The sequence below is a fragment of the Equus quagga genome, chromosome 1 (assembly GCF_021613505.1).
Source record: "Equus quagga isolate Etosha38 chromosome 1, UCLA_HA_Equagga_1.0, whole genome shotgun sequence".
Lineage (NCBI taxonomy): Eukaryota > Metazoa > Chordata > Mammalia > Perissodactyla > Equidae > Equus > Equus quagga.
In genome coordinates this window covers 82,812,840-82,840,831 of record NC_060267.1, presented here as the reverse complement: position 1 = coordinate 82,840,831, position 27,992 = coordinate 82,812,840, and the positions used below count along the sequence as shown (strand labels likewise).

The 27,992-nt window shown below is 38.0% G+C and overlaps 1 protein-coding gene across 3 annotated transcripts; it reads left to right on the top strand.

Moving 5' to 3' along the window:
* Window positions 1-20: 20 nt before the first annotated feature.
* Window positions 21-27,476, top strand: LOC124235464 (N-acetyllactosaminide alpha-1,3-galactosyltransferase-like). Of its 3 annotated transcripts, XM_046653520.1 has the most exons (8): window positions 21-189; window positions 2,773-2,841; window positions 4,137-4,273; window positions 4,986-5,071; window positions 6,419-6,451; window positions 9,150-9,203; window positions 22,387-22,521; window positions 26,074-27,476. In XM_046653520.1, the coding sequence occupies exons 4-8, from the start codon at window positions 4,992-4,994 to the stop codon at window positions 26,765-26,767; spliced, it is 996 nt and encodes a 331-aa protein (XP_046509476.1). In that variant the 5' UTR covers window positions 21-189; window positions 2,773-2,841; window positions 4,137-4,273; window positions 4,986-4,991; the 3' UTR covers window positions 26,768-27,476. The 3 variants fall into 3 exon arrangements, with proteins under 3 accessions (XP_046509476.1, XP_046509470.1, XP_046509484.1); XM_046653514.1 differs by lacking the exon at window positions 4,137-4,273; XM_046653528.1 differs by lacking the exons at window positions 4,137-4,273; window positions 4,986-5,071.
* The last annotated feature ends 516 nt before the right edge of the window (window positions 27,477-27,992 follow it).

Sequence of the window (27,992 nt, the reverse complement as noted above, 5' to 3'; positions counted from 1 at the left end):
CGAGACAAGAAATATTATAAACAAACTTTTGAAAAACAAAGATAGAGACAAAGAGAGAATCTTGAAAGCAGCAAGAGGGAAGTGACTCATCCTATACACTGTTGCAAATAAGATTACAGGCAATTTCTCCTCAGAAACTTTGGAGGCCAGAAGGGAGTCTTGCAGGGTGAAATGAAAAGATATTTGACAGTAAGTCAAAACAATATGGAGAAATAAAGATCTCAATGAAAGTAAATAAATGAGCAATTATTAAAGCTAGTATTGTAACAACAGTTTGTAACTCCACTTTTTTTCCTACATTATTTAAGAGACTAATACATTTTTTAAAAAAAATTACTAGCCTAAAAGCTAATACTATTATAACTCTGCTTTGTAACTTCAAATTTTGTCTTCCACATGTTTAAGAGATCAATGCATTTAAAAGAATTATTAGTTTATGTTTTTGGGCACACAATGTATACAGAGGTACTTTTGCAACATGACTAACCAAAAGAGGTGGGGTTGCAGCTGTAAAGGAACAGAGTTTTGGTATGTTATTGAAGTTAAGCTGGTATAAATTCTAATTTGAGTGTTATAACTTCAGGATAATAAATGAAATTCCCATGATAACCACAAAGAAAACAGCGATAGAATATACAAAAGGGGGCTGGCCCAGTGGCACAGTGGTTAAGTGTGTATGTTCTGCTTCAGTGGCCTGGGGTTCACCAGTTCGGATCCCAGGTGCAGACATGGCACTGCATGGCAAGCCATGCAGTGGTAGGCGTCCCACATATAAAGTGGAGGAAGATGGGCATGGATGTTAGCTCAGGGCCAGTCTTCCTCAGGAAAAAAAAAAAAAAGATGAGGATTGGCAGCAGATGTTAGCTCAGGGCTAATCTTCCTCAAAAAAAAAAAAAAAAAGAAGAAGAAGAATATGCACAAAAGGAAATGAGACTGGATTTTTTTTTTTTTTTTTGCTGAGGAAGATTAGATCCACACTAGCATCTGTTGCTAATCTTTCTCATTTTTTGCTGAGGACAATTAACCTTGAGCTAACATCTGTGCCAATCCTCCTCTACTTTTTTCTGTGGGTTGCTGCCACAGTGCAGCTGATGAGTGGTGTAGCTCCACACCCAGGATCCAAACCCACAAACCCAGGCTGCCGAAGCAAAACACGCTGAACCTAACCACCATGCCACAGGGCTGGCCTCAAGACAGGAATTTAAATATTTCACTACAAAAATATCAACTAAGCACAAAAGAAGACAGTAATGCAGGAAATAAAGGATGAAAAAAGCTATAAGGCATATAGAAAACAAATAGCAAAATGACAGAGATAAGTCCTTCCTTATCAGTAATTACTTTAAATGTAAATAAAAATAAATGTAAAATCTTTATTCTCATGGAGTGGGTGGGATGACCAAGATCATGTGAAAATACATACCTGAGTGACTAAATAAATGTTTCTCTTTCTATTCCTTTTTTTTTATTCTTGCATATTGTTTCTCTGTTTATTGTAACCATACCTTCTTAACCATAAGCCATCTCAAACACTTCCTGAAAGTAGATGGGCTTTAAAACGGATTTTAAAATATTATTATGCCTGTTCATGCCTCACCACCTTATTTGTCTAAGGGAGTGTTACATCCCTTGGGTGCCCCTACATTTTCCCTCCTCCAGAAGGCCCCCAACTTGGAGAGACTGTCAATGGGAGAGAGTGTAGAAACTTCCACACGTGGGTGGCTGAGGTAGCTTCTGATTACAGTTTAAATGTAAATAGATTTTTATTTCCTCTCTTTTTCACATAACCTTGATCTGTCTTTCATTTCACTGACCTTTTCTTCTACAGTATGCAATCTGTTTGTAAGCCCATCTACTAACATTTTCATTTCAAATATAGCTAAAGTTCTAGAATGTCCATTTTTTAATAGCTTCCCTTTCTTGCTGAGAATTCCAATCTGTTCCTTCATTTTGACCAAGTTCTACATTAAATCCTAACGTTTTTATAATAGGTGCTTTAAAGTTCTTGTTTACCACTTCCAACATCTGAGTTACATTGGGGTTCATTGCTCTTCACTGTGGGTCACATATTCCTGTTTCTCTGCATGTCTAGTAACTTTTCAAAATGAATCCCTGACGTTATGGATGACATGTTGTAGAGTCTATGGATTCTCTTATTTTCCTCTGAAAAGTGCTGATTTTTGTATGAACAGATAGTTAACTGGGCTGGACTCAAATTCCAACCCCCATTTCTCCTGTAGGGGGCATCAGCTGATATCGCTCCATTTTTATAGCCTTTCAGAAGTTGCTGTTTCCTGAGGAAACTTCAGTCTTTGCTCTGCATGTTGTTATCCAAGGTTTTGGTCAGAGTTTCTATGCTGATTTGGGGTACCCCACTCTGTGTCTCCATCTTTCTGGGATTTTCTCTATTACTTTTCAGCCTCCTTTATACCTACCAACTCCATCCTCTGACTCCTCCAGTATTTCTATGTGAGTTCTAGCCACCCAGCTCTGTGTGAATGGGGGGATAACCTCAAAGGAAAAGCTGTATGAACGTGAATTTTACCCAACACACTTCCCACCTTCAAAGACAGCCTGTTTTTGGTCCCTCTCCTTGGCCTTCAAATAGTTTTATTTAACCTTTTTTTAAAAAATTTCATCCAGAGCTTATGACTGTCATCTATGAGAGCATTAGTCTGGTGTAATCCACTCTACTGTGACCTAAAACAGACTCTAATTCTGTATTAGTTTATTTTAATTATCCTCCTTCATTATCTCCCTTTTTCTTTCTAGGAAGAATGGAAATCAATAGGAAATTTCTAACATGGATATGGATTTTATTTCCTGTATGGATCATGTATGGTATGTATCATTTCAGGTAACTGAAATCTTTGGTGAATAGTAATGGCTTACTTATTCATTTTTTTTAAAGGTGTCTTTTAATGAACCAAAGTTTTCTAGTTTTGATGATGTATAATTTATCATTTTTTAGTTGTTTTCTGTTACCTAAGAGACCTTTATCTTACCCCTAAGTTACAAAGATATCCTCCTATGTTTTTGTCTAAAAGCTTGTGACTTTAGCTTTTATGCTTAGATCTATAATTCATTTTGGTTTTGTTTTTTGTTTTTTTTTTTTGAGGAAGATTAGCTCTGAGCCAACATCTGCTGCTGATCTTCCTCATTTTTGCTGAGGAAGACTGACCCTGAGCTAACATCAGTGCCCATCTTCCTCTATATGTGGGACGCCTACTACAGCATGGCTTTGCCAAGCAGTGCCATGTCCGCACCCGGGATCTGAACCGGTGAACCCCAGGCTGCCAAAGTGGAATGTGCAAACTTAACCTCTGAGCCACCGGGCTGGCCCCCTATAAGTCATTTTGTATTAACTTTTTGTATGGTGTGAGAAACACAACAACTTGAGTGAGCTGCAAAACCTTGGAGTGAAAAAAGCCAAATGCAAAGAGTGTAACTCAAGGGGCACAAGAAAAGTTACTGGAGTCATGGAAATGTTCCATATCTTAATCAGAGTCGGTTTTACACACATATGCACATGGGTAACAAACTCAATGAACTATACACCTAATTGCATGTGTTTTAATTTATATAAATTATACTTCAATTAAAAATGTATTATACAGCTGGCCTAGTGGTGGAGTGGTTGGGTTTGCATGCTCCGCTTCAGCAGCCCGGGGTTCACAGGTTCAGATCCCAGGCGTGGACCTGCACACAGCTCATCAAGCCATGCTATGGTGGCATCCCACATACAAAATAGAGGAAGATTGCTACAGATGTTAGCTCAGTAACAATCTTCCTCAAGCAAAGAGAGGAAGATTGGCAACAGATTTTAGCTCAGGCACAATCTTCCTCACCAAAAAAAAAAAAAAAAAAAAAGAAAAGGATTATAAACCTTGAAAAAAATCCTCAAGAAAGGAATTTAAATGGCTCTATTTTTTTTTAAATGGGACAAAATCTAGTCCTCTGGTAATGACAAAGAGAAGCTAGTGGCATATGTATTGTTATGATAGCAAGTATCTAGTTCTTTCATCATCAAAAGAGAATCTGATGACATCATTCACAGAAGCCTGAAGTGATAAACACACAAACCAGAGAGTGCCATAGAACCAACACTAGGTTATCTGCTTCGTGATTTTTCAAAGGTCTCAAAATGTTCTGCTTGAAAACTGTCTGCCCTCTTGAGATTCTCCACGTCTTCCCAAACCACTGTACCATGAATGTTAAATCTGCAAGGATAGAAGCTGTATAAAATTCTTATCTGATCTTAGGAAAACGAGAGGTAAGAGTTTGTCCTGAATTTCATCAAAAGTGAGCCACATCCAATTCCTTTTCTGCACACAGACAATTTCATATTGCACAGATTAAATACCACAAAGGAGTTTTATAAACCTGATGGCTAAAATTCCAAGGTCGATGCACAAATAATCTAAAAGTTATACTTTAGCCTCCAGTTAGTGCTCTGAGTCAATTTTATGTTCAAATACATTTGAGAAGGGACATATATTTTATGCTCTTATCAGTCATATCATCTTTCATGGAGTGAGCAACTGCATAATATTATTTAATTAAGAATAATAAGTTCCTTCATAACTATTCAATTCTTTAAGTATGTTCATAATTATCTCTTTTCTCTGACACCTCACCCTGTGAGTTAGACTGGGAAGTGGTATTTGTATTTTTTGTTTGGGTAAGGAAAGCCCTTTGTACTTAGAAAAGACAAATTAAGGTTGTGAGACATCTTGTGTCAAGGTCAGCTCAGACCACGTGAGTCCTAAGACTTTGGGCAGATAGCTCAAATAAACAGTGTCTCCACCGCCTCAACCCTGTTTTCATATAGAGAGATATCCAAGGACCAAAAGTGCCTTCAATCCTAGCGAATATCTATTAAATCATCTAGTTTAAGTCATGGGGAGGCAGGATTCAACACTTCTTACTTTGTATACGTTGTACTTTATTTAATCTACTTTTATCTGTTTCTTTTTTCCTCTCAGAAAAGAATGAGATACAAAAGAAAAACAATTAAACTGTTATTGCTTTCATTGTTTCTATGGGCCTTACATAGAAAGTGTCATATCAGGTAACTTTAAAAAAATTAATGAATATTTTATTCTGGCGTTTGGTAAGGATCTGGTATGTCGGAAAGGTGATAGGCTTGAATAAATCAGCATCAAATGTATCGACCCAAATATACTCAAATGATACCCAAATATATCAGCATAAATTTTTATGGTTCAGCATAAAAATTCTTTGTTTCTAATGGGATCAAAGCTAAGTGTAGTTTTTGTAGGCCCATGTGTGTGAGGAGAAGCAATGTGAAGCTACCAAGACAGTAACCTTGTAATTATGGCAGTGTAATGTTAGAAAATGTTACAGAGAAACTGCCATTTTTAAATAGGTGGCATCTTCTTTAAGAAACGTTCCTAATATTGGTGGCTTCAGGCACTATATATGTATTCGCCCTCCACATATTTGAGACAAATAGAAAGATTTCATTGGCAATTAGTTAATTTCATTGTTGTAATGATATTAAGTAAGCTTCTCTTTCATTTCTACCTCATAGAATTCATCGTCTTTCGTTTTTTGTTTTAAGATATAGCATATGAGGTCCTTAACTGCAGTGATTTTTATCATATTCATTACTGTATCTCTATAACCAACAATGTGCTTGGCACATAGCATGTGTCATAGTCTGTTTGAAATGCTATATCGAAATACCGTAGACTCATTGGATTATGAACACCAAAAATTTATTTCTCATAATTCTGGAGGATGGGAAGTCCAAGATCAAGGCATTGGCAGATCTGGCGTCTGGTGAAGCCTCCTGGTTCATAGATGGCCATCTTCTCACTGTGTCCTCACATGACAGAAGAGGCAAGGGAGCTTTCTGGGATCTCTCTTTTTTTTTTTTTTTTTTTGAGGAAGATTAGCCCTGAACTAACTGCTGCCAATCCTCCTCTTTTTGCTGAGGAGGACTGGCCCTGAGCTAACATCCAAGCCCATCTTCCTCTTCTTTATATGTAGGATGCCTGCCATAGCATGGCTTGCCAAGTGGTGCCATGTCCACACCCGGGATCCGAACCGGCGAACCCTGGGCTGCCAAAGCGGAACGTGCGCACTTAACCACTACGCCACCAGGCTGGCCCTGTGATCTCTTTTATAAGGTGTTAATCCCATTCAGGATGGCTCCAACCTCATGACTTAATCATTCCCAAAGGTCCCACCTCCTAATACCAACATATTAGGGGTTAGGATTTCAACATATGAATTTGAGGGGGACACAAACTTTCCCTCCACAACATTACCTGTTCATTAAATATTAGGGAATAAAATGAATGGATTGATGGAATATAACTCTAGTCATCTTAAATGTGGGAATTCTTTATATAAGTTTAAAACTAATATAATGCTTTTCATTTATCCTAAGCCCAAAGAAACTACAGAGGGTGTATCGGTGCTGGTAAGTCTTTATTTACAAATATGTTATGATCCCTTCCTGAGAACAAACCTGATTGGAGGGCAATAGAGTACATGTGAATCCTTAGTTCCTGCAGGCAGAGTAAACCAAAGCAATTTTACAGATGCTTGTCAGAGAGAAATTTGTTTAAGGTCAGAGTACTAGGAGTCAAAGAAAGAGCAGACTGGCAGAGTGCCGTCTCTGATAGAGGAGTGGGATCTGGTTAGGGGAACGTGTTACAGGAGCCAGAACCCAGCTTCCAGGGCCCGTGGGCCTTTTAAGGCTCTGGGAAAACACACAGGAGTAAAGTCTTTGCTAAAAGACTCTCAAGAAACTTATTAACCACATGCCACCTACAAAATCATGCCATCAGAATGTGTGTAGACAGGAAAACTTCCCCAAAGATTGTGCAAGATCCCAAATCATAAAATGTTCTTCTGTTTCTCCCTATAGTCATGGGAACCCACATAGTACAGTGAAAGCAACCTCCCTTTCTGATGCTTGTTGCTTTCAGGGGCCTTGTCTCTCTGACGGTTCTATGATTTACAACACCCCCACTAAGACCATGACTCCATACTTGGGCGAGCTGTGCTATGCTTGAAAATAACGAAACAAGAAGGTTGTTATGTACTGGGCAGAGTATGTTTCCTCTCTATATGGCCATGGCTAACAGGGGACAGTAACTTTCAACCACCTGAAAACAGCAGGAAAGCCCAAGGCAAAGGTGGGAACATTCAAGATAAGACTGCTGCAGCAGAGGCTGGGAGAAGGAATGGATTTACATGTTTTCTGGCAAAAAAGTAGTCAATGTAATACAATCTAACAATCGTTCTCTTAGTAACATTAGTCCTCCTTAGCATTGGAACTCTATAGCTTTAACATACTAATACTCGTCATCTAGACTCATCGCTGTCAACGGAAGTGGGGGCCCGGGTAGAATGCCACATCTCAGTCACACCTGACACTGCAGTTACTCCTGTCTGTGTACATAGGCACAAAGACAGTCTCATGACATACAACTCAGCTCCAGAGCTGCCCAATCCCCTCATTAGCTCAGCCTGGGATCAGCTCTCCAGAGGTGTCCTAGCCAGGGTGCCATTAGAGTACATCACAAGGCGGAGGAGTAAGGACTCAGGTACACCTGCTTGTCTTTCCACCTACTGTGTGACGATGGGCAACACAATAAAAGCTCTTTGTGCCTCAGTTTCCTTATCTAGTAAAATGGGAAAATATTAATAAGAATAGTACCTATCTCATAGGAGTGCTCTGTGGATTAAATTAGATGATCCTTAGGAAAGTAGTTAATATGTATTAGCTATTAACAAAGGGAATTCAACCTCATCTAGCAGATTAGGGACTACTTCCCTTAGGAAGGAATACTTAAAGTGAGACCTGAAGGCTATGTGGGAATTAGCTGGTTGAAGTTGTGGCATGTTTAAGGAAATAAAAAATGGCCAGGGAACCTGGAAAACTATAAGCGTGGGGCTAGGTAGGAGTGGCTGGAACAGTGTGAAGGGTCAGATCATGCAGAATATTATGCCCATATAAGGAATGTGGACACGATCCTTAGGACAGCGGGAAGCCACTGCACACTGTTAAACAGAATAATGACATGCTAACACTGGAGCTTCAGAAACATAACACTGGAAGCAGAGTGGAAATGTGGAGAATGGGTTGAAAAGGGGCAATGCAGAGACAGGCAGAAAGGGTAGCATGTTGCTAATTCTGGGGGGAGGGGAATATGGAGGTTCATTATATTATTTTCTTTACATTTGTGTACCTTTGAAATTTTTCATACTACTAAGTCTTTTTTAAAGTGAACAAAGAGTGAGACCAATTAGGAGGCTCTTGCAGGAGCCCAGACAAGAGATGAAGGTGACTGGAAGTCCTGTGGCAGCAGGGAAGGGAGATAGGGGCTGGATTTGGGAGCTGTTTTGGAGGTAAAACCAGCGGGGTTTAATGATGGATGTGATGTTGGGATTTGGGAGTGCTGTCAGTGCAGAATGACTCTCATATTTCTACCTTGCCAATGCAAGCAGATCCCGTGAGATAAGGCAACCTATGAAGAGGACCTACTTCGGGGAAGAGACACAGACTGTAACAGGAAACATCTTCACTGTGTGGTGTTTGTGCAAACTTCAAATAGAAGGCTTCAGAACACAGTTGGATATACGAGTCTTAAATTCCTGGGAGAAGACTAGTTGGACGTAAAAATCTGAAGCCACAGGGAAATGCCCAGAAGAGCATCAATTGATCAAATAGAAGGCCTAGGAGAAATGATTCTGAGAATAATTATCAAACCAAGGCTCCTGAGCAGACAGGGTATTTAAGGCTAACTTTTGACAAAAGTAGGAATATAGTTCCATTGTGATTGAAGCAAAAAAATTAAGCATTATAGGTAAATTTGGAGGTGAGGTGGTAGAAAGTTGCGGGAGATTTCACTAATGGCTGCTATTTTTTAGAAGAAGGGAAATGAGAACTGTGGAAACGCAAAAATTTCTGGGCAGCACAGAGAGTTAAGTTGAGGCTGGGAATCATGAATTTTCCACACCACTACCGTCAAAGTTCATCATCGTTTTTCTTAATGCTTCATACTTATTTTGCATTTTACATCTTATTATAAAACAGCCCATGATTTCATAGACATTGGATTATCTCAAACTCTAGTAGATATAGTCTGACTGCATTATTTTTCCTGTAGGTCTGTGGATACTCAATCAGAAGAATTAAAGCTGTCAGACTGGTTTCTTCCCAGGTGAGAATTCCCAATCTAACACATGTGAGGTGGATCCATAGATTGCTCAATAGAAGCTAATAGATGACAACAATACCACAACTGGCATTCCAAAGGTTGGCGAGCACTTTGATTACACTTTATAAAATGGGTGCCCACTGTCAAAGGAGAGATGTGGTTTGCAGAGTCCAGCTCAGCATAATAGTGCAGAGTACAGTGTGGTGGGTTTAGTTGTGAAAGACAAGAGCTTAATAACTGACACAGAATCCCCCTAACAAGACAAGCAAGGCATGTCTTCATAATTCAAGGTGATGATTCATCCCAACAACTGAACAAAGAAGAGAACCATATCATCATTTAAATAGACTCCAAATAGGCTACTGATGAAATCCAGTTCCCATAGCATTGTGGGGTTTTTTGGCTTAAACAACAAGAATTTATTTGCTCCCACTTCTGAAGGCTGGAAGTCAAAGATCAGGGTGTCAGTAAGTTTGGTTTCTCCCAAGGCCTCTCTCCTTGACTTGCAGGTGGCTGTCTTCTTGCTGTGTCCTCACATGGCCTTTTCTCTGTGTTCATGCACTCCTGGTGTCTCTTTCTCTTCTTGTAAGGACACCAGTCCTATTGGATTAGGACCCCATCCGTATGACCTCATTTAAACTTAATTACCTCTCTAAAGGCCCTGTCTCCAAATAGTCACACTGGGGATTAGGGCTTCAACATGAATTTGGGAGAGACACAATTCAGTCCATAACAGGGTTTGAAATAGTTAGTAGAATCTTTTTCTTCCAAGAGCACTTCAGTTCCCATTGCATTTTTCATCTTTTTTCCTTGATGACCATTAAGGTTGAACACCTTTTCATATGAATATTGGCCACTTGGATATTCACTTTTGTAAAATGCCGGTTCATATCTCCCCGCCACCCCATTGGATTGTCTTTCTTTTTCTTATAGATATGAAGAGGTTCTCTTTATCTTCTAGATACAATCTCATCATTATTTATATATTATGGAATATTCGCCTCTGTGGTTTACTATTTTTTTATTAACATAAAATTCACATAATATGAAATTCACCATTTTAACTATTTTAAAATGTACAATTCAGTGGCTTTTAGTATCTTCACAATGTTGTGCAACTATCACCACTATCCAATTCCAGAATATCCCCATCACACCAAAAAGAAACCCTGTACCCATTAAGCCCTGACTCCTCATTCCCCTCTGCCCGGTCCCTGAAAAACACTCATCTGCTTCCTGTCTCTCTGGATTTGCCTATTCTGGACATTTCATATGAAAGGAGTTTAACATGTGGCCTTTTATGTCTGGCTTCCTTCATTTAGCATGTTTTCAAGGTTCATCTATGTTGTAGCACATATCAGTACTTTATCCCCTTTTGTAGCTGAATAATACTCCATTTTGTGGACATATTGTATTGATCAGTTAATGGACAGTGGGTTGTTTCCACTTTTTGTCTATTATGACTAATGGTGCTGTGAACAGGTTTTAATTTAAGTGAGTGTTTTTAATTCTCTTGGCTATCAGTGGAATTACTGGGTCACATAGTAATTCTATGTGGAACTTTTTGAAGAACCACCAAACTGTTTTCCATGGCAGCTGCACCAATTTACATTCCCACCAACAGTGTACGAGGGTTTGAATTTCTCCACATCCTTTCCAACACGTGTTACTTTATGTTTTGGGGGGTTTTGTTTTTATTATGGCCATCCTAGAGTGTGGGAAATGGTATCTCATTGTAGTTTTGATTTGCATTTTTCTAATGACTAATGATGTTAAGCATCTTTTCATGTGCTTATTGGCCATTTGCATATAGATAGAAATGTCTATTCAAATCCTTTGCTCATTGTTAAATTGGGTTGTTTGACTTTTTAATGTTGTGTTATAAAAGTTCTTTATATATTCTAGATATGAGACTCTTATATATGATTTAAAATATTTCCTCCCATTCTGTGGGTTGTCTTTTCACTTTCGTGTTAGTGTCCTTTGATGTGCAAAATTTTGTTTTTTGACGAATTCCAATTTATCTATTTTTTTCCTTTGATGCCTGTGCTTTTGGCGTCATATCTAAAAAATCATTACCAAATCCAAGATCCTGAAAATTTACTGCAGTTTTCTTCTAAGAGTTTTATAATCTGTGCTCTTACATTAGGTCTTTGATACATTTTTAGTTAATTTTTGTATATGGTGTGAGATAGGAGTACAACTTCATTTTTTTTTCATGAATAGTCATGGATATTCAGTTGTCCCAGCACAATTTGTTGAAAAGATGTTCTTTCCCCATTGACTGGTCTTAACACCTTCATTTAAAATCAATTGATCATAGTCATATGAGTTTATTACAGATTCATTTCTATTCCATTGATCTCTATGTCCACCCTTATGCCAATGCCACACTGTTTTGATTACTGTATCTTTGTAGTAAGTTTTTTTATTGAGTTCATAATAGTTTACAGCCTTGTGAAATTTCAGTTGTATATTATTTCTTGTCTGTCACCACATAAGTGTTCCCTTTCACACGCTGTGCTCACCCCCACCCTCCTTCCCCTGGTAACCACTGCCACTGAACTATTTCTTTGTCCATATGTTTGTTTATATTCCACATATGAGTGAAATCACATGGTGTTTTTCTTTCTCAGTCTGATTTATTTCGCTTAGCATAATTCCCTCTAAGTCCATCCATGTTGTTGCAAATGGGATGATTTTGTCTTTTTTATGGCTGAGTAGTATTCCATTGTATATACATACCACTTCTGCTTTATCCAGTCATCGGTTGATGGCCACTTGGATTGTTTCTATGTCTCAGCTATTGTGAATAGTCCTGAAATGAACATAGGGGTACATATGTTACTTTGGATTGTTGATTTCACCTTGTTTGGGTAGAAATGCAGTACCAGGATAGCTGGGTCATGTGGTATTTCTATTTTTAGTTTTTTGAGGAATCTCCGTACTGTTTTCCATAGTTGTTGCACCAGTTTGCATTCCCACCAGCAGTGCATGAGGGTTCCCTTTTCTCCACACCCTGTCCAACATTTGTTATTTTTAGTCTTAGTGATTATAGCCATTTTAACAGGTGTCTGGTGGTATGTTAGTGTAGTTTTGATTTGCGTTTCCCTGATGATTAGTGATGTTGAACATCTTTTCATCTGTTTAATGGCCATTTGTATATCTTCTTTGGAATAATGTCTGTTCATATTGTCTGCCCATTTTTTGATCTGGCTGTTTGTTTTTTTGTTGTTAAGTTGTATGTGTTCCTTATATATTATGGAGATTAACCCTTTGTCAGATACATGATTTACAAATATTTTCTCCCAATTGGTGGGTTGTCTTTTTGTTTTGATCCTAGTTTCTTTTGCCTTGCAGAAGCTCTTTAGGCTCATGAAGTCTCAGTTGTTTATTTTTTCTTTTGTTTCCCTTGTCTGAGAAGACATGATATTTGAAAAGATCCTTTTTAGTTCAATGTCAAAGAGTGTACTACCTATATTATCTTCCAGGAGTTTTATGGTTTCAGGACTTATCTTCAAATCTTTGATCCATTTTGAGTTTATTTTTGTGTATGGTGTGAGATAATGGTCTACATTCATTCTTTTGCATGTGGCTATCCAATTTTCCCAACACCATTTATTGAAGAGACTATCTTTTCTCCATTGTATGTTCTTGGCACCTTTGTCAAAGATTAGCTGTCCGTAGATGTGCGGTTTTATTTCTGGGCTTTCAGTTCCGTTCCATTGATCTGTGTGCCTGTTTTTGTACCAGTACTATGCTGTTTCGATTACTGTGGCTTTGTAGTACATTTTGAAGTAAGGGATCGTGATGCCTCCAGCTTTGTTCTTTTTTCTCAGGATTGCCTTAGCAATTCGGGGTCTTTGGTTGCCCCATATGAATTTTAGGATTCTTTGTTCCATTTCTGTGAAGAATGTCACTGGAATTCTGATTGAGATTGCATTGAATCTGTAGATTGCTTTGGGTAGTATGGACATTTTAACTATGTTTATTCTTCCAATCCATGTGCAGGGAATCTCTTTCCTTCTCTTTATGTCATCATCTATTTCTTTCAATAACATCTTATAGTTTTCATGGTATAAGTCCTTCACCTCCTTGGTAAAATTTATTCCTAGATAATTTATTCTTTTTGTTGCAATTGTAAATGGAATTGTATTCTTCAATTCTCTTTCTGTAAGTTCATTACTAGGGTATAGAAATGCAACTGATTTTTGTAAGTTGGTTTTGTTCCCTGCAACTTTACTAACGTTGTTAATAATTTCTATTAGTTTTCCAATGGATTCTTTAGGGTTTTCTATATATAAGATCATGTTGTCTGCAAACAGCAAGAGTTTCACTTCTTCACGACGTATTGGGATTCCTTTTATTGCTTTCTCTTGCCTAATTGCTCTGGCCAAAACCTCCAGTACTATGTTGAATAAGAGTGGTGATAATGGGCATCCTTGTCTTGTTCCTGTTCTCAGAGGGATGGCGTTCAGTTTTTCCCCATTGAGTATGATATTGGCTGTGGGTTTGTCATATATGACCTTTATTATATTGAGGTAATTTCATTCTATCCCCATTTTGTTAAGAGGTTTTTTTTTTTTATCATAAAAGGCTGTTGGATCTTGTCAAATGCTTTCTCTGCATCCACTGAGATGATCATGTGGTTTTCACTCCTCATTTTGTTAATGTGGTGTATCACATTGATTGATTTGCAGGTGTTGAACCATCCCTGTGTCCCTGGTATAAATCCCACTTGGTTATGATGTATGATCTTTTTGATGTACTGCTGTATTTGGGTTGCCGATATGTTGCTGAGGATTTTTGCGTCTATGTTCATCAGCAATATTGGCCTGTAGTTTTCCTTTTTTTGTTGTCCTTGTCAGACTTTGGTATCAGAGTGATGTTGGCCTCATAGAATGTGTTAGGAAGCATTCCATCTTCCCTAATTTTTTGGAATAGCTTGAGAAGGGTAGGTATTAAATCCTCTTCAGGGAAGCAATCTGGTCCTGGGGTTTTATTTTTTGGGATGCTTTTGATTACTGTTTCAATCACTTTACTTGTCATTGGTCTATTCAGATTATCTATTATTGCTTCCACTTTGGGAGGTTGTAAGAGTCTAAGAATTTATCTGTTTCTTCCAGATTGTCCATTTTGTTGGCATATAGCTTTTCGTAGTATTCTCTTATGATCTATTGTATTTCTGTGGTATCCACTGTTATTTCTTCTCTTTCATTTCTAATTTTATTTATCTGAGCTTTCTCTCTTTTTTCCTTTGTAAGTCTGGCTAGGGGTTTATTAATTTTGTTTATCTTCTCAAAGAACCAGCTCTTTGTTTCATTGATCCTTTCTACTGCCTTTTTTTGTTTCAATAGAATTTATTTCTGCTCTGATTTTTATTATTTCTCTCCTTCTGCTGACTTTGGGCTTTGTTCTTCTTTTTCTAATTCAGTTAGGTGTAGTTTGAGGTTGCTTATTTGGGATTTTTTTTTTATTTGTTAAGGTGAGCCTGTATTGCAATGAATTTCCCTCTTAATATGGCTTTTGATGCCTCTCATGGGTTGGTATGGTATGTTTTCATTTTCATTTGTCTACAGATATTTTTTGATTTCTCCTTTAATTTCTTCAGTGATTCATTGTTTGTTCAGTAGCATGCTGTTTAGTCTCCACATCTTTGTCCCTTTCTCAGCCTTTTTCTTGTAATTAATTTCTAGCTTCATAGCATTGTGATTGGAAAAGATGCTTCTTATTATTTCAATCTTCTTAAATTTATTGAGGCTTGCCTTGTTTCCCAACATATTGTCTATGCTTGAGAATGTTCTGTGTGCCCTTGAGAAGAATGTGTATTCTGCTGTTTTTGGATGGAGTGTTCAATATATGTTTTATTAAGCCCAACTGGTCTAGCTTTTCATTTAATTCCACTGTTTCCTTGTTGATTTTCTGTCTGGATCGTCTATCCATTGATGCGAGTGCAGTGTTGAGGTCCCTACTATTATTGCATTATTATTAATATCTTCTTTTAGGTTTGTTAATAGTTTCTTTATGTACTTTGTGCTCCTGTGTTGAGTGCACAGATATTTATAAGTGTTATTTCTTCTTGATGGCGTGTCCCTTTGATCATTATATACTGCCCCTCTTTGTCTCTCTTTACCTGTCTTACCTTGAAGTTTGCTTTGTCTGATATAAGCATTGTGACACCTGCTTTCTTTTATTTGCCATTAGTTTTGGGTATTGTCTTCCATCCCTTCACTCTGAGCCTGTGTTTGTTGTTGGAGCTGAGATGTCTTTTCTGGAGGCAGCATATTGTTGGGTCTTGTTCTTTAATCCATCTTACTACTCTGTGTCTTTTTATTGGAAAATTCAATCCATTTATGTTTAGGGTGATTATCAATATATGAGGGCTTAATGCTGCCATTTTATCACTCATTTTCCAGTTCTCCAGCATTTCCTTTGTTTCCCGTACTGTGTATTTTGGTCTACCAATTGAGTTGTGTATTTTTTTTATGTTGTGTTTCTTCATTTTCTCCTTATTTATTATTTGTGTCTCTATTCTGCTTTTCTGTTTAGTGGTTACCATGAGATTTGTATTCAAAATCTCATAGATAACACAGTCCATTTTCTGATGGCCTCTTATTTCCTTAGACCAAACCGATTCAGTCCCTTTCGTCTTCCCCTCCTAAGTTGTTTTGCTGACATCTTATTCCATCTTGTGTTGTGAGTTTGTGATTAAAATGACAAGATTATGTTTGGTTTGGGTGTTTTCCTTCCCTTTATCTTTAATGCTATTCTTTAGTATTTGCTAACCTGTTCTGATGTATAGCTATGATTTTCTGATTTTGTCTACCTATTTATCTCCCTACTCTGTGCTTTGTAACCCCTTTCTCCCTTTTTTCTTTTTGGGTATGAGCTCCTTCATGAGGGTTTCCTGTAGGGAGGGTCTTGTGGCTATGATCTCCCTTAGCTTATGTTTGTCTGGGAAAGTTTTTGTTTCTACATCATACCTGAAGGATATTTTCACTGGATAGAGTATTCTTGGCTGAAAGTTTTTGTCTTTCAAAGATTTGAATATGTCAGTCCAGTCTCGTCTGGCCTCTAAGGTTTCTACAGAGAAATCCACTGAAAGCTTGATGGGGGTTCCTTTGTAGGTTATTTTCTTCTGCCTTGCTGCCCTTAGTATTCTTTCTTTGTCATTCACTTTTGCCAGTTTCACTACTATATGCCTTCCAGTAGGTCTTTTCACATTGACATATTTAGGAGATCTGATAGACTCTTCCACATGGATTTCCATCTCCTTCCTAGGTTTCGGAAGTTCTATATTATTTCTTTGAACAAGTTTTCTGCTCCATTCTCCCTGTCTTCTCCCTCTTGAATACCTATAATTCTTATGTTGCATTTCCTAATTGAGTTGGATATTTCTCAGAGGCTTTATCTCTTTATAGTCTTAGTTCTCTCTCCTCCTCTATCTGGAGCATTTCAACATGACTATCCTTGATTATGCTGATTTGTTCCTCTATGACATCCACTTGAACATTCACAGAATCCATATTTTGTTTTATCTCTTCCATTGTGTCTTTCATTGCCAATATTTTTATTGATTCTTATTTATAGTTTCAATCTCTTTTGTGAAGTAGCTCCTGAAGTCGTTGAATTGTTTCTCTACATTCTCTTTTAACTCGTTGAGTTTTTTGATGATAGCTATTTTGAATTCTCTGTCATTTAGGTTACACATTTCTGTGTCCTCAGGACTGATTTCTCGGTACCTGTCATTTTCTCTCTGGTTTGGAGATTTAATATAATTTTTGATACTGCTAGAGGGCGTGCCTCTGTTTTTGTGCATCGTGGTATTATTTGGTCGCAGTTACTGCCTATGGCCACTGGGTGGTGGTCAAAAGCCGCATATTCTGAGCCTTCTGCATTCCACTGAGATCACAGGCACTAGAGCTGACACTGGGAAGGTGTGGGGGAGGGTTGCTTTCCTCTGCATGCTCATGGCCTTTTCTCGCTTTGCCCTTGCTATCTGCTTTCCTAGGGTGTTGGCTTGATTAGGTCACCCCTGCATTAGCTTTCACCTCAGTAGGAGCTTTCCCCTAGACTGCAAGGGCCCTCAGGGATCTTTGATGTTCCCACGAACGAACGTCCCCTCTCCCGTTCCTTCCCTCTCAGAGGCCACTGGTGGTCCTAGATCTCAGTCTTTTGGGGAGGGAGTGAGGTTTTCTCTTACCCCGCCCCTCCTCCGAGGGGGGCTCCTGCCTCCCCACCCTCCATTGTCTGGTAGTGTGGGTCTCTCAGATGTCTTTTGTGTTGTGTTTGGATGTCCTCTGTTGGAGTATGAATGTCTTTTTCCTTGTGTGGTGGAGGGGAGAGATTACCGAGAAAGCTCACTCTGCCATAATGCTGACGTCACTCCATCTTTTTGTAGTAAGTTTTAAAATCAGGAAGTGAGACCTCCAACTTTGTTCTTTGTCAAGATTATTTTGGTTGTTTGGGATCTCCTGCAATTCTTTATGAATTTTAGGCTCAACTTCCATTTTTGCAAAATAAATAAATAAATAAATAAAGGCAGTTGGAAAATTGATAATGTATTAGTTACCAAAAACTGAGTGTCTTAAAACAATAGAAATGTATTTCCTTACAGTTCGAGAGTCCAGAAATCCAAAATCAAAATGTCAGCAGGGCCATGCTCCCTCTAAAAGCTCTAGGGAAGAATTCTTCCTGCCTCTTCCAGCTTCTGGTGCCCCCAAGCGTTCCTTCATTTGTGGTAGCATAACCCCAATCTCTGCCTCTGTCTTCACGTGGCCTTCTTCTCTGTGTCTCTGCTCTGTGTGTCCTTTTATCTTCTCATAAGGACACTTGTCATTGGATTTAGGGCCCAACCTAATTCAGAATGACCTCATCATAATTAATTACATCTGAAAACACATTATTTCCAAATAAGGTAACATTCTGAAGTTTCAAGTGGATTTGAATTTTGGGGGGCACTATTCAACCCACTACAGGTAAGAATTTCATTGAATCTGTAGATCACTTTGGGATGTCTTGTCATCTTAACAATATTAAGCCTTCCAATCCATAAATGTGGGATGTCTTTCCATTTATTTAGGCCGTCTTTAATCTCTTTCAACAATGTTTTATAGTTTTCATTGTAGAAATCTTGTACATCCTTGGTTACAGTTGTTCCTAAATGCTTTATTATTTTTGATCCTATTGTAAATGAAATTGTTTTCTTAATTTCACTTTTGGATTGTTCATTTCTAGTGTATGAAAACACAAATGAGTTTTACACATTGATCTTGTACCTGAAATATTTATTAGTTCTAATAATTTTTTTGTAGATTTCTTAGAATTCTCTCTGCTAGTAGAGATAGTTTTACTTCTTCATTTCCAATTTGGATGTCTTTCATTTCTTTTTCTTGCCTAATTGCTCTGGCTAAACTTCCAGTACAATGTTGAATGGAAGTGCATAAAACAGACATCCTTGTCTTGTTCCTGATTTCAGGGGAAAAGCTTTAGTCTCTCAACAATAAGTATGATGTCAGCTGTGGGTTTTACATAGATGCCCTTTATCATGCTGAGGAAGTTCCCTTCTATTTCTAGTTTATTGGGTATTTTTATGGTGAAAGAGTGTGGGATTTTGTCAAAGACCTTTCCTGTATCAATTAAAATGATCATGTGGGGGCTGGCCCCAAGGCCGAGTGGTGAAGTTCACACACTCCACTTCAGTGGCCTGCGGTTTCACCAGTTTGAATCCCAGGTGTGGACATGGCACTGCTCATCAGGCCATGCTGAGGCAGTGTCCCACATAGCATAACCAGAATATTTACAACCAGAATATACAACTATGTACTGGGGCGTTTTCAGGAGAAGAAGAAAAACAGAAAAAGATTGGCAACAGATGTTAGCTCAGGTGCCAATCTTTAAAAAAAGAAAAGATTATGTGGTTTTTCTTTCATTTTACTAACATGGTGTTTTACGTTGATTGATATTTGTATGTTTAACCAGCCTTGCATTCCTGGAATAAATTCCACTTGGTCATGGTGGGATTTTAATATGCTGCCAGATTCAGTTTGCTAATATTTTGTTGAGGATTTTGGCACCTATATTCATAATGAATATCGGGTCTATAGCGTTCTTTTCTTGAGAACTCTTTGTCTGGCTTTGGCATCAGAGTAATACTGGCCTCATAGAATGAGTTAGAAAGTGGTCCCTCCTCTTCTATTTCTTTGGAAGAAATAATTCTTTGAGAATTATTGGCATTAATTCTTTAAATGTTTGGTAGAATTCACCAGTGAAGCCATCTGGACCTGGGTTTTTCTTTTTTGGAAGATTTTGTATTACCAATAGAATCTCTTTACTTGTTATATGTCTATTAAGATTTTCTATTTTTCCTTAAACCAGTTTTGGTAGTTTGTGTATTATTAGGAATTTGTCCATTTCATCTAGCTTATCTAATGTGTTGGTGTATAGTTGTTCATTGTATTCTCTTATAAACCTTTTTATATCTGTAATGTCTGTAGTAATGTTCCCATTTCCATTCCTGATAATTTGAGTCATCTCTGTTTTGCTCTTGGTCAGTCTAATTAAAGGTTTATCAATTTTTCTGATCTTTTCAAACAACCAACTTTTGGTTTCATTGATTCTATTTTATCTTTTTATCTATGTCAGTTGTCTCTATTCCAATCTTTATTATTTCTTCCTTCTGCTTGCTTTGGGTTTAGTTTGTTCCTTTTTTCCTAGTTCCTTAAGGTAGAAGATTAGGTTATTGGTATGAGATATTTCTTCTTTTTTAATATAGATGTTTACACCCATACGTCTCCTTCTGAGTACTGCTGCTCACTGCATCTCGTTAAGTCTTGGTATGTTGTATTTTCACTTTTATTCATCACAATGTATTTTCTAATTTCCCTTGTGATTTTTCTTTGACCCATTGGTTAAGAGCGTGTGGTTTAATTTCCACATATTTGTGAATTTTCCAGATTTACTTCAGTTAATGATTTCTAATTTCATTCCATTGTCAATGGAAAAGATAGTTTGTATGTTTCCAATCATTTTAAGTTTACTGAAATTTGTTTTATGGCCTAACATATAATCTATCCTGGAGAATGTTCCATGTGTATTTGAGAGGAATAAATTCTTTCTTTATTTATTTTTGCTGAGGAAGATTCACCCTGACCTAACATCCACTGCCAATCTTCCTCTTTTCGTATGAGAGCCGCCACCACAGCATGGCCACTGACAGATAAGTGGTATAGGTCCACACCCAGAAACCAAACCCCAGCTGCCGAAACAGAGCATGCCAAACAACCACTAGGCCACCAGGGCTGGCCCCATTATTTTTTGGTTAAAGCGTTATGTCTATGTTTGATTCTTTCTTCTGTCTGCTCAAATCTGCTGCTGAGATCTTATAGTGAGTTTTTTCATTCCAGCTATTATACTTCTCAGCTCCAGACTTTCTGTATGGTTTCTTTTTATAATTTCTCTCTCTTTATGGATATTCTCTTTTTGCTGAGATAGTGTTCTCCTGATTACCTTTAGTTCTCTGTCCATGTTTTCCTTTTTCTCTTTCAGCATATTTAAAATGGTTGATTTAAAGTCTTTGTCTAGTAAGTCCAATGTCTGGGCTTCCCCAGGTACAGTTTTTGTTATTTTTTCTCCTGTGACATGTTCTTGTTTCTTTGCATGCCTCATAATGTTTGGTAGAAAACTAGAGGTTTTGTATATTACAATGCGGTCATTCTGGAAATCGGATTCTTTCGCCTCCTCAGAGTTGTTCTTGCTTGCTGTGGGTTGTAGCTGTTTGTTTAGTGACTTTTCTAAAAGTCTGTATTCTTTGTTGTTTGTTCTAAGAGGCCTCTGTTAATTTAGTTTGTGGTCAGCTAGTGGCTTGACAGAGATTCCCTTAAATGCCTAGAGCCAGAGGTTGAGGGGGTGAGGGGTTGTTGGAAGGCAGAAGAAGGAGAAGAAGAGGAAGAGAAAGAGGAAGAAAAGGATGAACAGGAAGAAGAGGAAGAGAGAGAAGGAGAAGGAGGAAAAGAAGGAGAAGGAGGAGAACCAAAGCAGAAGAAAAGAAAAGAAAAAGTAAAAACCTCTCATAGTCTTTGAAGATTGGCTCTGTGTTTGGGTCCTCCTTCAACACAGCCCAGCTATTTACAACTCTGCCTTAGCCTTCACTTCCGGCTTGCACTGAGCCTACATATCACCCAGCGGTGAAAGCTGAGGATCTTCACAGATCTTTTCTGAGCATGCATCCTACCCTGAGCACGTGTATGGATTTCTCAATTCCTTGTTATACACAGGATCTTGTCAAAGCCCTTACTTTCTAAAAAAACCCTCTTTCAAACTTTTCCTCCCAGGCTTTCATCATATTTAGTGTTTATTCCAACTTTTTTGGAATCTTTTATAATCTTTTGCCTCAGGTGAAAGGGACGTGTTCCTTTTTAAAATCTTTTCAAGGAACACCCTCTGCTTAGCCACTTTTCCATTCTGGGAGAGTGCTGAGTTAAGTGACACAAAGGAAAGCACTATGAGTCAGTCCTTCCAGGAACTCTCAGATGGGTAAAATGGACAAACACAGTTCCTTGGGAATCAGATCCACTTCTCCCTCCAGAATCAGATTACCACACTGAGAACACGTCTTGCTGTTTTCAATACCAGTGCCACACTGGGGAGGGAGTTGGTGCAAGGCTAAGTTAAAATACCATAAAGCTTTCCTACTCCTACCCTGTTGAGTCATCCTTTTCTTCATTTAACTTTTGCTTGGTTCCTTTAAACCTTTGTCTATCTTCCAGAATTCTGACAAAGTTGATTCTGGCGGTATGCAGTAATATTAGCACTGGCAGCATTTTAGATTATGAAAACTGGGATGTTAAATTTTCAAAATATGGTATCTGAAAATAACCAATGTCAAAAAGCTAAGACCAGAAGATCTTGTCCAAATATAAGGGAAATCATTACTTTAGACTTTGGGCGACATTTCAACTATGTAACCTCAAATGTCTTGGAATCATAGTATAACTAATCTGTATGTGTACTTTTCTAATGACTGGCCATTTCTGATAAGTTGTTTCTCTAGTTTATCATAACCATCAAGGCTTTGGTTTAGGAGTTAGAAAATGCTGCAATCAGACACAGGCTTTATATATTAGTAACATCTACTGCAGTTTTACTAAAAGGTGTTTTGTTCATAACTCTTATATCTTTCTCACAGTGCATCCAAAAACTTGACTACTACCAACTGGTCAGCTCCGGTTGTGTGGGATGGCACTTACAATGAAAGAATATTGGAAAATTATTATGCAAATCATAAAATTACAGTGGGGTTGACTGTGTTTGCTGTGGGAAGGTAGGTAATGCCAAATTTCCTTTATAGTCAGGCTTTTTATTCTAGAAAATGGGAGATTATCATTAATCCCACCTCAAGAATTGGCAAAAAGTAGAGCAAAATAAAGCCAAAGCAAGAAGAAGAAAGAAAATAATAAAGATGAGAGCAGAAATCCATGAAATTGAAAGCAGAAAAGCAATAGAGAAAAATCAATGAAACAAAAAGCTGGTTCTTTGGAAAAAATCAATAAAATTCACAACTATCCAGAAAGTCTGGCACAGAAAGAAAATGACACAAATTACCAATATCAGGAAGGAAACAGGGTATGTCACCTCAGACCTTGCAGACATCACAAGGATAATCAGGGAATACTACAAAATGCTCTACGCACATATATGTGACACCTTAGATGAAACGGACCTTGACAAGTACTAATTGCCACAACTCACCCAACATGAAATAGATCATTTGAATAGCCCTATAGCTATTGAGGAAATAGAATTCATAATTATAAAGACTCCCAAAGTCTCCAGGCCCAGATGGTTTCACTGGAGAATTATACCAAATATTTAAAGAAGAATTAACATCAATAATACACAATCTTTTGGAAAATAAAAGAAGAGGGAAACACTTCCCAATCCATTTAATGAAGCAAGTGCTGCCGATACCAAAATCATATATAGAAAGTACAACAAAGTATTGAGTAAAGTTGAACAATGTACATATGACCCATTAAAATTATAGTTTATCAACTTTATTGTAACTCATTATTAAATACTGATCGTAATTTATTCTTAAAAAAGAAAAAAAATGTAAAGGAAGAGGAAGGAAGGGAGGGAGGAATAATTGCAGAAGAAGCTTCCTGTGTACCTCTTCCCCAGACCCATTCTGATCCCTCCCAGTTGCTTCCCCAGGATCTGTAACAGGGCATAGAGAGTGACCCCATGCTGGGGCAGTGCTCCTACCTTCAGGACACATATGGAGCTTGTGCTTCTTTCCCAATCCCCTCAATAGAACGCACTGAGTCTTGGAAGGGTCCTATGTAAGTGAAGAGGCACTGAAACCAAAGCCTCATTAACTTCGCCATAAAACCTCCTCTGTGTGTTAAAGAACCCCTGAAAGTCTCAGGAATTAGTGACATCAAGTTTGTCTGAAACTAGGGGTATAGGTGGAGCTGAAAACAGGAGGATAGATTGAAAGTATCTTTATGGAGCATTTAGATATAAATATTTGCTACAGGGATAAACAAATAAGTCAATATAACAAAATAGAAAGCCCCATGCAAATGTTAAAGCCTTTATATTTATTAGCAATGATATTGTAGATCTCTAGGGAAAGACTTCCATAAATGATGCTGGAGAAAGTCAATGTCAACATGAGAAGATTGAAATTGTACCTCTATAGCATACCATATACAAGTGTATACAAACATTAATTCCCAAGTAGTTTAAAGACCAAAAGCAAAAGCAAAAACTATAGTATGTCTTCAGGAACTCAGGCTAGGAAAGGATTTCTTAATCAAGACATAGGAAATACTAATCATAAAGGAAAAGACTGATAAAAGTGACTGTATTAAAATTAACTTTACCTAAGAAAACTTCAGAAAAACCCACATTGCAGCCATTCTGCAGAATACTTGATCAGGGCTCTTTTCAAAATGATCAGGGTCATGAACAACAAGGAGAGGAACTGACACAGGCTAGAGGAGAATAAGGAGACATAATGACTAAATGCAATGTGTGTCCTGGATTGGATCCTGGAAACTACAAAGGCCATTAGGGGGAAAACTGGTGAAATCCAAATAAAACCTGTGGCTTAGTTAATAGTATTTTACCACTGATAATTTTCTAGCTTTGACAAATGTACCATGGTTACATAAGATAGTAGCATTAGGGGAGGGTGGGGAGATGGATATGGGAACTCTAATATATTCGCAACTTCACTATAAATCTAATATCATTCCAAAATAGAAAGTTTTTAAAAACTGAAAAAAAAATTGTTTCCCATTGTAGCGTAAGTGCCTCACAATAAGCTTGTTTGATTGTAAATGCCTGACATGAAGCTTTTAATTGCCCAGGAATCTATTTCAAAGACATCCATCTTGAATAAACATGTTGCCAGCTGTGGACACAGTTACTAGCTAAACCACTAGATAAAGAGTCAGGCCACCCCATCCATGAAGTTCCCCTTTTAGAAAGCCCTGGGTAACCTTTCCCATGCTTTAATTTCCGCTCTTATGTTTTAAATTTGCCAATAAAGAATGAACTGGTGAAGCCCTAGACACCCCACCCTCCACCCCAATAAAACAGAACTCTCAAGTCCTCTCTCTCTCTCTTCCTGTCACCTTGTTATGTGGCCCCAGTATGCCATACCCTCCTGGACTTGTGAGTAATAAACCTCATTTTTTCAGAGTTCCCTAATGGTTGTGCCTGAGGTGCATCTTGCAAACCATAAGATGACCCACAAGGGACAGTCCAGCCACAACACTGAGTCTGGCAGAGGAGAAAGGTCTGTGGGGGTCTCACCACAAGTAGTAGGAGCCCAGGTGAGCGTCCCCAGGCATTCCTAGCCAATAGCATCAATATCAATAGGCTGAGACCAATGCAAAACAGCCCTATAACACACCATACACAAATATTAATTCAAATGAATGATAGACTTAAATGTGAAAGACAAAACAAAGCTACTAGAAGAAAATGTAGGAGAATATGCACTACCTTGAGGAGGCAAACATTTCTGAAACATGACAAAAGCATTAACCATAAAAGAAATGTAGATAAATTGGATTTCTTTGGAGTCACTAGCTTCCAGCTCAGTAGAATACTTTAAGTGATATTTTTCATAATTTACCTAATAATTTTAGTTTTCTCCTGACCCCATCTGCTGTATTTCTTAACACTTAGATCAACATCCAGAACTCATTTTTAATGATTACATACACATTATTTGAAGCTGAGCCACATAGGATTACCTTTCCTTTTTTGAATTTACCTGGAGCCATTTATTACTCTGAGCATCTTTTACTGGCTTGAGAGACTGGAAATGAGAAAGTTTTGTTTCCTAATCCAGCAAGTTTACCACCATACTAAAGGCCATAAGGCACAATAAGAAAGACAGTGCAGGTAAGTGGGGAACTGATCATACCCGCTCTGATCGTTTATGCATAATTGACTACTCATAAAGCAAGCCACAGATGTCAATAACTGCTCTTGCAATGACCCAAGACCTTCCTTGCCTGAAACCTCCAAAGCAAGTTCCCATCATTCTGATCACCCTGAATACTAGCTCTCATCTTGCACTGGGCTCTGTGCAGCTTCCTGATCTCACTCAAGTTTCATTCCCTCTCGTGAAGAACTCCTCTTCTCTCCTATGATCCATAGACCCCCATCAGGGAGAGTAAAGGCAGATAATTTCACTTTATTTTATACTACTTAAATACCCCTCAAGAAGCATATTGAATATTTGGTTGCTTAGTAGCATTTTTGGATTAACTACAGTCAGTATAGTTTAAATAGGATGCGTCCCACTAAAACATAAGAAGAGCAACTTAATCATTTCTTATTTACTTCACAGATACCTTGAGCGCTATTTGAGAAGATTTATAGCATCTGCTGATAAACATTTTATGGTTGGCCAGAAAGTCATAATTTATGTCCTGACAGATGACTTCTCCCACATGCCATGGATACAGCTGAGTCCCCTCCATACCATGAAAGTTTTTGAAATTAAGCGAGAGAGGAGATGGCAAGATGTCAGTATGATGCGCATGAAGACTATCAGTGAACATGTTGTAAATCACATCCAATATGAAGTTGACTTCCTCTTCTGCATGGACGTGGATCAAATCTTCTTAAGAAAATATGGATTGGAGACTCTGGGGGAGTCAGTAGCTCAATTACATGCTTATTGGTATAACGCAAATCCTATGGAGGTACCTTATGAGAGAAGTCAGTTATCGGAAGCATATATACCTATTGGTCAGGGAGATTTTTATTACCATGCTGCTGTATTTGGTGGCACTCCCATTCAGGTTCTCAATATTGCTAGGGAGTGCTTCAAAGGAATCATGATTGACAAGAGGAATAACATTGAAGCAGTGTGGCATGATGAAAGTCACTTAAACAAGTATTTCTTTCTCCATAAACCCACTAAACTCTTATCACCAGAATATTGCTGGGATTTTGATAGAAAACGAAATCCTGATATAAAGTCTGTCAAACTCTATTGGGCTATTAAGAATTATAAATATGTCAGAGCAACAATATAACTTTATAGCCCTTCCTTCATGTTTCTGAATTTAAGAGCACCTTTTAATCTTATTCCTTAGAAAATTAGCAGTTGACAAATTTTAGCACTAACAAAATGGCAAGCCCACCAACACAGCATTCTCATACTTTCCTCACATTCATTTTGAACCATATAACATGGGATATAGCAGTTGCAGAATGAATATATTGACATCAGATGGAAATATAGTGATTTTATATCCTGTGTGAATGTTGAGGAAATAGAACATGCTGGATCACACCAAACAAAATAGAATCTGCCACAAGAATATGAAACCTGAAATATTTTTGTTGATCCAAGTAGATATACATTTCTCACATTGTTTAAGGAGAGGGATTATCTAGAGGTGTGGATAGATAAAGTCACTGCAACTATACTAGTATACTTTCTATGTAAAACTGTGAGGACGTTAAAGCTGCCGCCAGATGGGCAGACAGTTACTTAGGAAACTTTGAGTCATTCAAAACGAACTATATGTTTTAAAACTACAAAGTTGCTTGTCGTAAAATCTAATTAAAAGAAAATAAATAAATAGAGAGAGAAAATTGAAAGCCCCCCTCTATTCTCCCTTGGAAAACCTATCCCTCAATATTCCTTTTGTATGAATTATATACCCACCCATGAATACACAGACACACACACGTGTGCTTATATAATATTTTATACAAATTCACTTATATCACACGCATGCACACATACACATTTTATCAGTAGTCAGGGTCCAATTAGGAAAATAGAAACTACTATTCTAGGTATTTCAAACAGTGGGAATTCAACACAGGGTATTCAACATGTAGGTGATAAAAGAGCTGAGGAGCACAGAAGGGAGAGTGAGGAAACCTATTTTTTTTTTAATGAAGGCAATAGCACTTCTAGGGCTGGAGGAAAAATTGTAGGTCCAGAAAGAGCTAGCACCTGGCATGAGTTACCTGGCATGAGCTGGGATAACAGAGAGTGGAGTTCCAGTCGCTGCTAGAGATGCCACCCAAAGGAGACAGAGACAGAGAGAAATAGATAGGCTTTTCTCCTTCTATCCTGCTCTCTTCTGCCAGTGTTGTCCCTTGGCTGGTGCTATACCATAGTCAGATGCAAGGGAGTCTGGGAAATGTAGGTAGGTCCCTGCCACATTAAGCAGAGCATGGGAAAAATGAGAGAGATCCAAGAGTAAACAGACAAATGGCTACCACAGTCCACCCATTTTGCCA

Coding starts and splice junctions, on each gene's coding strand:
- LOC124235464 (XM_046653514.1), top strand. Junction 6,452..9,149: donor CAGAGGGTGTATCGGTGCTG/GTAAGTCTTTAT, acceptor TTTTTCCTGTAG/GTCTGTGGATACTCAATCAG. Junction 22,522..26,073: donor ACTGTGTTTGCTGTGGGAAG/GTAGGTAATGCC, acceptor TTTACTTCACAG/ATACCTTGAGCGCTATTTGA.